Below are 10,607 nucleotides of genomic sequence, written 5' to 3' on the forward strand. Positions count from 1 at the left end.
TGCTCAAATTGCTTCATGTATTTACACAACATGTGTTTTATTTACAGCTGAAGGAAGGCGTAACATCAGTTCTCGCTAATAATGTAGACTTGGAGAAATTTGAGACTCGAGTCACTTAAAGCAGTGAGCGATGTCGTCATTGTCCAGGAGGCTTTTTCCTGCTTACTGCTAAACATGTACTTTGTTCTTTATATCAAACCTGCTGCAAGGTTGTCTCACACTAACCTTTGTTCAAGACGGAAATGTTCCTCTAAAACCACTCAAGACGTTTTTTATGGCGTCTGCTGCTGTAGACATGACCCTGACCTCATGAGCTTCTGCTCAGTGTGTAGTTTGTGGAACCACTGTGAATCTCATCTGTGGTTCAGGGCTTTTTTTATATAGTTAACTAAAGAAAAAGCAAAAAGTTTGGGAAATGTTTGAGTTAACTGAACTATAGATCAAGCATAGACTTCATGTAAACATGTATCTGTGGACGTCTTTAGTTTAAGTCTTCAACACACAGAGGGTGGCAGCTTTGGTGTGTTTACTGAGACTAGGAAATCTGTGACTTTGAGCGCTAAAAACTGAAATTGTAAACAAAGTGAAACTAAACTGACTTAAAAGTAGTGATTTTGTTTTAAACAGAAAAAAGAAAAATATGTGAAACACAAAACTTTATAAGCAAGTTTACAGTTTTGTCTATATGAAAAGGCTACCATAATTCAGCTGATTAGGATGGAGGTCATAGTGGAATCACCCATTAATGTGCTACAGTTGGCCTTCTTGCAGTCATCTTAATACAGGACATTTCTGGGCTATTCACACACCTAACTGCAGCACTCAGTCTGTGTTTGGAGCTTTCCATCTGTCTCTTCTCCTTATTAAATTATTTCAGTTGCCATGGCAATGAACAAGTGGTCCTTTTTTGTCTTTTCTAAATAGAGCAAAGAAGGACCGTTTGTGTCCCTTTGAGTGCCCAACTACTTCTTTCTTTCAGTGAGCTTTCTTCGCTCAGTTTGTATTCTGATCACATCCTCCAATCAATAATATTCAAAAAAAGAAAATCTGAAAACCGAAAGAGGACAAAAGCGGAGCTATAAAGTCAGAAGGTCGGTATTAAGTCCTGCTCTGAGACCTTACAATGTTTCCAGGTTTATGGGAATGCAAATTATAAAATCATAGCGTTTAAAAGTTAATGAGTTACAGGTCGTGAAATAAAACTCGAAGCTATAAAACCTTTCTTACAAATCAAAGGAGGAGCAGTAATCTCAGCTACTGCAAACCAAAAATACAAGACAGACTGCACATCTTTGGGTTTCTTTGAATTTACGCTTTACGGTACATTAATGTGTTTATATTGGTGGGCTCAGCATGTAAATCTCAGAATAGATTGCACAAAGCCATCTGGAATTACAGTATTTTGTTAACTTGTGTAATAATCAGTCTAATCACGTTGTGGCAGTTAAAGGGGACCTTATGCTCGTTTCCAGCTCTGTATTTGTTTTCTTGGTTTCTGCTAGAGTAGCTTTGCATGATTCATGTTTAAAAATAATCTTTCTTTAACTTATAATGGGCCTCGGTGTAGCTCATCCTCTAAGTTCAGTGTGAGTTCATCTCCAGCCTCCCTTTAAGTTATTTCAGAGTGTCTGTCCCGTGCAAAGAGAAGGTGTGAAGGGGGATAATAATGAGAAAAAAATCTCTAGATTAAAACACTAAATTTACAAGAAAAACATAAGGAAAAAAAATGTAGGTATTCGATTTAGTCAAGGACTGATATCACGCCACTTTTCAAGGTTAGGCTGGAAAAAAATTCAGAACTTTAACCTCCAAGGATCAGAAACTCCTGAGAAACATCAGCAGCAGCAGCATCTCTTTGTAGTTGTGGTATTAAGTCAAACTATGAACTACAAGCTCAGTCTTAATAAAACTAGTTGTCCTCAGACTTTGGCTAACAACAGGAACACTGTGTGCAGCTAGCTGTGAGTCAAACCAGGGGACAATGAGACTTTTTCCCATGAATTTTCACAGCAAAGCTCAGCGTTTCTATAGAAATCACACCCACCTTCTTCCTTTACTGCGGCGTCCTGAAAGCTCAGACTTACATGCTGTTTAGTGCAACTCCAGAATTACCATTGGTGAACCTGTGGAAGGATTATTAACACTGTCTGTCTCCGTGTTGGTCTCTTAAGACATGGTGTTCATCTCGGTCAAGTGTAGCTACTGCTGCATGGTGTTAAATTAAACAGTTGAAGATAGTTATTATTTGTGGAAAATAACTGTAGTTATGATTTCTGCTGTAATTGAGCAGCCGGAGTCTTTCGGCTTGGTGGGATTAGTCTATGGACTGACCTCATTATGTGAAACTTTGGCTAATATGAACATCCAGCATTATAATGGTTTGTGTATGACAGAAAATTAGGGAAAAGCATAATGAGTTCTGTCTCAGTTTGTGAGTTCTCATGTTTTGTGTGACCCCCCCCTGCTGTGTAAGTGTGTTTGTTTTTGTGTACATGCTGCAAATTAGACATCACAGTGACTTTGGGTCATAAGATTTACTTTTAATTAGAGGAGTGGCTTTTGTGACTGAAGACAGATTTACACTTGATAGGTTTACAGCGGGGACAGAATTAGACAAAAGGGACTGAAGTTCAGCTGTGAGGTTGGAGAAATTCCCAAAGTGCCTTAATTGTTAAGCACACACTTCCTCCTGGAGAAACCTGTGCCATACGGGCTTCAGGCCAAAGTGTGCCGCCCCTGAAAACATTAATAATAATAATAATAATAATAATTTTTTAAAACCGTAACGATGACGAGGAGGACTGCACAAACAAGTCAAAAGGGCAGCAACGGCTCCTCATTAGTGCAAAACTAGAGGCGCTAGATTTTCAGAAATGGTGCACCAAGATTCAACCATAGACGTCACCACAAGCTGCAGAGCTGCCTCTCATTTACCTCCTGCCGGCATCCGCGGGGGAGCTCGGAAAATTTGCAGTTCACTTCTTTCTGGTCCCCACTCCCCTCTTTTTTTTGCGCCGTGCCAATTAGGAGAGCCTAAGCGACACCGGGGGCCATTTTTCTGAGCCGTGGCTCACAGGAGATGGTTAATTGGAGAGAAGTTGGTCTCTTTCGTTCTCTCCTCTGTTCCCTTATCACCGCCTTTAAATTGCCCTGCTGCAACCCCCTGCCCACCTCCATGTCTACGCCTAAGCACACACACATACATACACCCGCCCACACAACCACAGCTGCATAAAGGTAATGAGATAGAGAGGGAGATGAGCTGCGTGAGTGTGAAGGACCTGCGGTGATGTGGCGATGGACTGTCTGGCTGATGTACAGTTGCCTCTCAGGGTTACACGTTGTTCCGCATGATAGCAACAAATAGAAAAGCATTCATCTGTAAAACTTCACTTATATAATGTACATTGAAAATGGTGGTTATAATAAAAACAATAAGGTGAGTGTTAGTGAAGAGATTTGAATACAGATTGACTGTTGTCTCACGATGAGCCGCTCTTTGTAATGTGTGGAATCAGTAAAGCGGCTCTGAAGAGACTAATAGCTGTAGTCTGCTGCTTCAAGAGGTAGAGCGCTCTTATAAACATGTTGTCTGAGCTGTGAATAACTCTTATAATTCTACTGTCACGCTTCTAAAACTGCTGGCAACAAACAATCAGGGTTTGGCCATCAATCTCACCGTTGTGATTATAAAGGCAAGGCAAGTTTATTTGTATAGCACAATTCAACAACAAGGTGATTCAAAGTGCTTTACAGACACGTTAATAAAGAGGGTTTCTTGTTTGTAACAATTATACAGTTACTAATACCTAAAATGCCCCAAAATACCAGGATGATGCACAGACTGATTCTTAAATCCCAAAGGTCCACTTTTGGCTAGCGTCGCGATGCTAGCGTCGCGATCGCGATGTGGTATCAGTGACATTTCTGCAGATACATAAAAAAATAAAATAAAACAGCATTTCAGGGGTTGAAAATACAAGCTGATGTTTGAAGCATCTTCGGGGCAGGAATGAGATGAATTTATATTTAAAAAAAATTTATTTTAATTATTTTATTTAGTGGGCTTCTGCAAAGCTGTGCCCATTTTTAAATAGAAGCATTCTTTCTTTTCACTCCTACGTGTGGCTTGGCACAGGTGCAGATGGCAGGATCGTCCTGTGATATTAAGAGAGAAGGAAGGAGGGGGCGACGAGCTCGACTCGATTCTGTTTGTGACTGCCTTCATCAAACTAAAGTCCACTTCAGCAGGGAAAAGTCCTCCACCTTCAAAACTCCAGAGGGTTCGGAGGTGTCTTGATATTCAGCGTCGCTCTCTGGTTTTCTGTCAAATCGCTGAGCAGCTTCTGCCTCAAGGGGCTTTCACGCAGGACGTGGCTTGTGCTGCGCTCGCTGCCGGGTTCAGCATACTGTTTGAGTGAGCTGCAGACGACAGAGCAAAGAGTGCTGACTTTTCAAAGGTTCTCGTGGGAGTAGAGTGCGTAAAATGTTCTGCAGAAACGCAGCGCATCCTTTTCTCTTTAACTGAACGAAGAAGCTCTAATAGATCCATGAAGACGCTGGAAGGGATACACAACAAATATGAGCTGTGCTGACACAACACCGACCTACAACAAGTCACGTGACTCTTAAAACTTGTTTGTATGATTACCTGAAATTAGCGTTTCCTTCCTGTTTTACTAAGCCCGCTGCTGGCTTGATGGCTTCACTGCGTCTTTGCAGCAGCGATCTGCACAGGACTGAGGTTGAAGTTTAACATACGAAGGAGAAATAACTTCTTTGTTGTACTCTAATCACTGATAGTTGCTTAAAAACAGGCTTTCCCATCATTCTTACCATAAAGTAGGATTAAAAATACATATGTAGTGACTCATACTAGGACGCAAACACTTTGCTTTGGTCCAAGAGAACCTTTAAAGCTACGAATTAAACATTTTTGACTTTGTTGTTTGAGGATATTTTATTTTGGGGAGGAAGCAAAGTAGAAAGTAGAAAACATAAAAAATTTTTATATATTCATATGCATATATACATGTTATGATTCATGAATAAACCACTGAGGCCTTGGTGAATCTCAGCAGTGCAGATCAGTCAGATGCTCCCTGGCTGGTATCCTTTGGGTGCGCCAGATGCATTTTGTGGTATTTTTGTGTGCTGACTCACGGCCTGCAGTGTGAGGAAACATGGCGAGCCCAGGAGCGATCATATGTTATAAGTGGGCGTGTTAGAAGCCTTCATCATTCACGCCCTTTTGCCAGTTTGAGAGGAAATATTTTGATGTCAGGATTATTTCAAATTAAAGGCAAGATTTAGTTATTTCTGTTCACTTTTCTGAACACGTTGGAGTCAAAGTTTTTAAAGGGGACCTTTAGTAGCTTGAGTAGCTTTACATGATCACCATCCACAAACAAAATCATCTTTATTTATCTTAAACTGGGTCTTTGTTCAGCTCTTTAGTTTAGTCTTATTTTGAAAAAAAAAAAAGAGAGGGGGAAAAAAAAAGCCTTGTTTGAGATACAGCTTTCATCCAATTGGCTGCCTTGTGCAATCAGATTTCAATGGAAGGTGGGCGGGCTTTCAGTTCACACCCAGAGCCTTGTGGCCAAGATGAATATATCTGTGAAGACTTTAATAAAATGTCAAAACGAAGCATTTTCCAGTAGTCTGAAGTCCTGCGGGCACGAGTTAATTGAACAAACTAAAAGATGATGCTGCATGGTGTTACACAAAGTACTGTATGGGAACACAGTGAACAGGGAGAGCCGAGGGAAGGAGCCAGCGAGAGGAGAACCTTTTTAATTGATGTTGGTGAACTGTATCCAACATGCCCGTCATTACGGGGTATAAACTGCAGAGAGTAATGTTGGGAGGTTTATGAGGATTTTAGCCCAAGTCGGTCTAATTAATGAGGGAATAAAAAAAACATCAGCACAATGTCGTGCACGTTACAGCCTGAATCCAAATGGCTCAAAGAGTCTCAGTGCTCAGCTTCGGCCTGTGCTCTGAATTCACTCCGCTGTCAAAGGGGCGTCAGCAAGTAAATCCATCGCACACAGATCCTCAGTCAAATACTAACTTTTTTTTTCATGGCTTCAGAGGAAAAGAGTAGCTTCCCAAAAGCTAATTACAAGCATCAGACACACCACTTGTACACAATACTTTCCCCAGGAGGATCTCCAGCCTCCTGTTTCTGAGTAGTGAGCCTGGCGCTTGGGGAGAGATGTCTTTGGTAGTGTTTTTTTTTTTTTTTAATCCCACAGCTGTGTAATGGTACAGTAACAGCTTGATTCAGCCTCTTTAAAGACCACTCCGCCAGGTGTAAGACATGTTTCAGATCATGTCTTCAAAAGCTCCGCCAACTGGGGCCGAATAGAAGAGGAGAGAAGGTCTGCCTGTCGGGTTTTCCTGCTGGCTCTGTGTCACCTGTGATACGGCTGTATGCATGACTGAAGCTCCACCAAAACCTAGAGTTTGTCATATGGAAAACAGTTTGGAGAAAACTTGTTTGGCCTCACAAACAGCTGCTACATCGAACTATAGTTAACAAAAAAAGTCTCTGAAATGTGTTGTTTGTGTTTCGTGTCATGGTTCTCAAATAGCCTCCCTGAAGTCAATTGTCTGTAATATGTGCATTACATGCACTAAGTGTTTCAGTCAATAGATGTCCTTTAGGTGAATGTCAGCAGTGAAGGACCAGCATCGCTTTAGAGAGCACGGACCAGCTTTGGTGCGACATGGAATTTCATACCACATTAAACACTTTGTCGTGTTTGACGACAAAACTTTTTCTCGCTTCTGAGAGCGTCCTGGGCTGACAGCTCGACTGACAGTTTAAATGATAGTGTACCTTTCTCACTTTTTCTCTGGCGCTTCACGTCTCTTGACTCTGGCCTTGAATGAAAAATGAGGCGAGAAGAATTCTGCTGAAATGTCACCTCGTGCTTTTTGCTTTAGGCATCGTGTGTCATCACAAGGACACATGGATTTAAAACCTCTGGAGGATGCTTTCCTTCATGTGTGAACAATGTGGGGGAAAACACCTGCAGCCATGAGCCATGTGATGATAAAGCTGCAGCTGATGGTGTCGTCTCTCGTTGTTTGACTGGAAATGAAAAAAGCGTTTATTTTGTACCTTTTCTAAAACAAAGTCCTCACCAAACAAATGGGGGAAAAAAATAAGCTGTCCGATAAATAATACTCATATTTTATCATTGAATTTATTGTGTTTATTTTTCCTCCTCCAGTGTGGGTCTGGATTTGGGGATTTGTGTCCATCACCATCATCAGCCTGCTGTCTCTGCTGGGGGTCGTACTCGTGCCCATCCTCAAGCAATCGTGCTTCAAGTTCCTGCTCACCTTTCTGGTAGCGTTGGCAGTGGGCACGCTCAGTGGTGACGCTCTCCTTCACCTGCTGCCTCACGTAAGTACAAAAGACAGACGGCAGCTTCTAAACACAGGAATAATGTCTTTGTGGTGCCTTAGCGGCAATTTCATTAAGTCCACTGTGCAATCGATGGAAGTGGGTTAAAGTGGTAACAGAAATGACCTTTTTGTGACAAAGAGCCTAAAACTACAAGCACAACTTGCTCCGTCAGTGGAAATGAATCGAACCAGAACGTGTGGATTCTGTGGGTTAATCAGAAGAACGGTGGCTTCATGTTTCTTCATTTTTAAATACTGAACCACAAACGACTTCCATTCACATCCATTGTGATATTTGATACCTGAGTTTTTGTGAGTTGTGACACCTCCAGATCATCAGTGTGTCTTTGTTTTTTTGGTCCCCCAAAAAACTAAATTGCTTGCTCCATATAAAAAATACTGATATAGTTTGTTCATGGTTCGGGCTTCGTTGAGTTAATTTTAACACGTTGATGTTATCGCTGTGAAATGGTAACAGACATTTAATGAAGTCAAAGAAAAGAGAAATTCTTTATATTAAATGTTATTAGAATAGAATTAAAAACCCTTTGAGTAAAATCAAAATTATCTTGAGAATTTATTGCAAATGTTATGTCACCTCTGACCTGACGCGAGACTTGACAGCCTTAACATCGATGTAGAAAAGGAAATCAGCAACTGTTAACTCTGTGTTAAATGTGTAACTTGTATACTGTGGAGAATTATAGCATCTGTTTTTGTACAACAGTGTCACATTTGTGTTTGTTTATTTGTTTATGTTGATGACATGAAAACGCCAGTTCCACTGAACAGTTTTGTAACTGTTTCCTCTTAGTGAGTCCAGGTTACGCTGCTCTGATGAATGTCATGTGTCACTCAGTCAACTGTTGCTCCTCTTCCTGTCTTCAGTCTCAAGGGCAGCACGATCACAGCAAACATGGTGCCGACCAGGAAGAAGATATGGTAACAGCTTTTGATGGAGTGTGGAAGGGGCTTACAGCCTTGGCCGGCATCTACCTCCTCTTCATCATCGAACACTGTATTGGCATGTTTAAGCACTACAAAGACCAGAGGGTGAGTTACCTTGATCCAGCTGCAGGTGATGGAGTGGGCCGTTATCAGACGCTAAACCTCTGTTTCTGCCTTAGGGTTTGTCTTTTGTTCAAACTGTTTTGAAGCAACACAGTGTAACAAATGTGTATAAATATATATAATGAGCATTGTTGCTCACAGGGCATGAAGAAGGTGAATGAGGAGGGCAAGATTGGCAGGAAGTTGTCAGATCATAAGTTAAATCGGCGCTCGGATGCAGAGTGGCTCCACCTTAAGCCGCTCAATGAAGGTTAGTGTTTGTTCGTGAATCTTTACAGCAGGTCGCGAGCTTTAGCTCCTTTGGTCCTCCCGTTAACATTTCCTCCCTCTGCCAGACCCTGACAGCACAGCTGTCTCCTGCGACAACAGCCACAACGACACGCAGCTCACAGAGCTCCAGACGCCAGACTCTCCCACCAACAAGACGCCGCTGGCACCCGCAAACCTCAGTCAGTCCCCCACCAAGGAGAATGGACGTAAAACCAAGAAGCACTCGCACGGACACGGTCACTCTCATGGAGGAAACTGCCACTCGGATCAGGAGATGAAGGACGCTGGGATAGCCAGCATTGCCTGGATGGTCATCATGGGAGACGGCATGCACAATTTCAGCGATGGCCTCGCCATAGGTACCACGATTTTGTAACTCACCAGTATACAGGATTTAAATCCAGTGGCACTGAAAGCAGAGACTGAAATACCAGCAGTTTTCCAAATGATGCCCATTAGATGAGGAAAGCAGTGAGGACTATGCTGGAATGCAGTCCGGTTGGGCATGACATCACTCCCAGCTCCCATATCTGTCTCTCGAGCTTTTAGTTTTAGATCTGAGATCACTTTTAAATAGATGAAATTCTTCACTTTAGTCATTTATTATTAACATCCAGTCATGTAACGGCACATGTCTGACAGAAAATAAGGCCTAATGGGTCTATGTTAAGTCTGAAGTCTGGAAACACGGTGCTGTTGGTCTCTCGCAAAACAGTTTTTGGTTTTGTTTTTTTTGTTTTTTATATACCAAGCTCGAAGCTTGAACCAGCAGTCTTTTGGCAGAAGATTAATATTTAACTGGTAGATGCACAGCAGTCTGTAGTTTCCTCTAATGGTCTGTTTCTTTCTCTTTTCTCTGACACTTTGAACTCTACAGGCGCTGCGTTCAGTGCAAACCTGACAGGTGGCATCAGCACATCAGTGGCTGTTTTCTGCCACGAATTACCTCATGAACTCGGTACGTGCACTAAGACACTGTGAAGGGGGGATAAAATAAATAAAACTGTCAAAAGCAACTCATTTACTCATTACACACAAGACACTGCACGCTTCATTTATTCAACAAGTGGAACAAAGCTGTTTTGTGGAGGCTTTGGTTCCCGTAATGATAATCAGCGTCTAAATCACCGCCTCGTGCTGAAAAGCTCTCGTCTTACTTGAACTGAAACTTGAATCAGAGCGAGTCTCGCGACCCTCCGTCCCTTGAAACTTGTTAAAAAACCAGTGGCGTCAATAATCAGCGCTGCGCTCTTCACTCCAGAAAAATGCTGGGTTTTTTTGTAAATTAATGGCTTTCACACGACTGCACTGAGATGATTCGCCAATATCTGTCAGAGCAGATGATATACTGAGCCTGGCACACGCTGTTCAATACAGCTGCCGGTGCTCTCGTTTGCATTCAGCTATCCTCCTCTGAGGAGCCGTGTGATTCACTGTGATTCAGCAGCAGTGAACAGCTTTGTTCAGGCATGCTTGTTTTTTTTTGTAAATAACGCCGCAGTGCTATCCTCTGCCGGTTTGTTTATAGAGAGATGAAGAGGATGGGGCAAAGAAGACAGACAATGGGCCCGTCCACAGCAGATCAGTACTGATGATGTGTCTCATTGTGCTGCAGCGTCATTGCCTCGTTTGTGTTCTTGATGAATAGACTAGTGTCAATTACCGCTGCGTGTGAACTGGTGAATAATAACCTAGGTTTGTCTGGCTGCCCCCTCCCCTTGTGTTGATCAAGAGCACCCTGTTCTCTTATTGTTGTGTTTTAGAGGGGAAATGAGTAAAGGAGAAGAAACAGGCTTTTGAGTCTGTAATATTAAAGCGCTTAGCAGAAAGTACCAGTTAATGAC

The 10,607-nt window shown here is 42.2% G+C and overlaps 1 protein-coding gene across 4 annotated transcripts in view; it reads left to right on the top strand.

The window, feature by feature from the left end:
• slc39a10 (solute carrier family 39 member 10) overlaps nt 1-10,607 on the top strand; it is a 33,824-nt gene that overhangs the window by 20,218 nt on the left and 2,999 nt on the right. For all 4 annotated transcript variants that reach the window (XM_013911786.1, XM_013911789.1, XM_013911788.1 and 1 more), the window contains 5 exons: nt 7,245-7,420; nt 8,311-8,475; nt 8,635-8,743; nt 8,829-9,122; nt 9,641-9,721. In XM_013911786.1, coding sequence (XP_013767240.1) covers nt 7,245-7,420; nt 8,311-8,475; nt 8,635-8,743; nt 8,829-9,122; nt 9,641-9,721 — 825 coding nt within the window. The remainder of the gene's footprint in view (nt 1-7,244; nt 7,421-8,310; nt 8,476-8,634; nt 8,744-8,828; nt 9,123-9,640; nt 9,722-10,607) is intronic.

Source organism: Pundamilia nyererei, unplaced genomic scaffold, assembly GCF_000239375.1.
Source record: "Pundamilia nyererei isolate P.nyererei 1_Seehausen unplaced genomic scaffold, PunNye1.0 scaffold00071, whole genome shotgun sequence".
In the NCBI taxonomy this organism is placed as follows: domain Eukaryota; kingdom Metazoa; phylum Chordata; class Actinopteri; order Cichliformes; family Cichlidae; genus Pundamilia; species Pundamilia nyererei.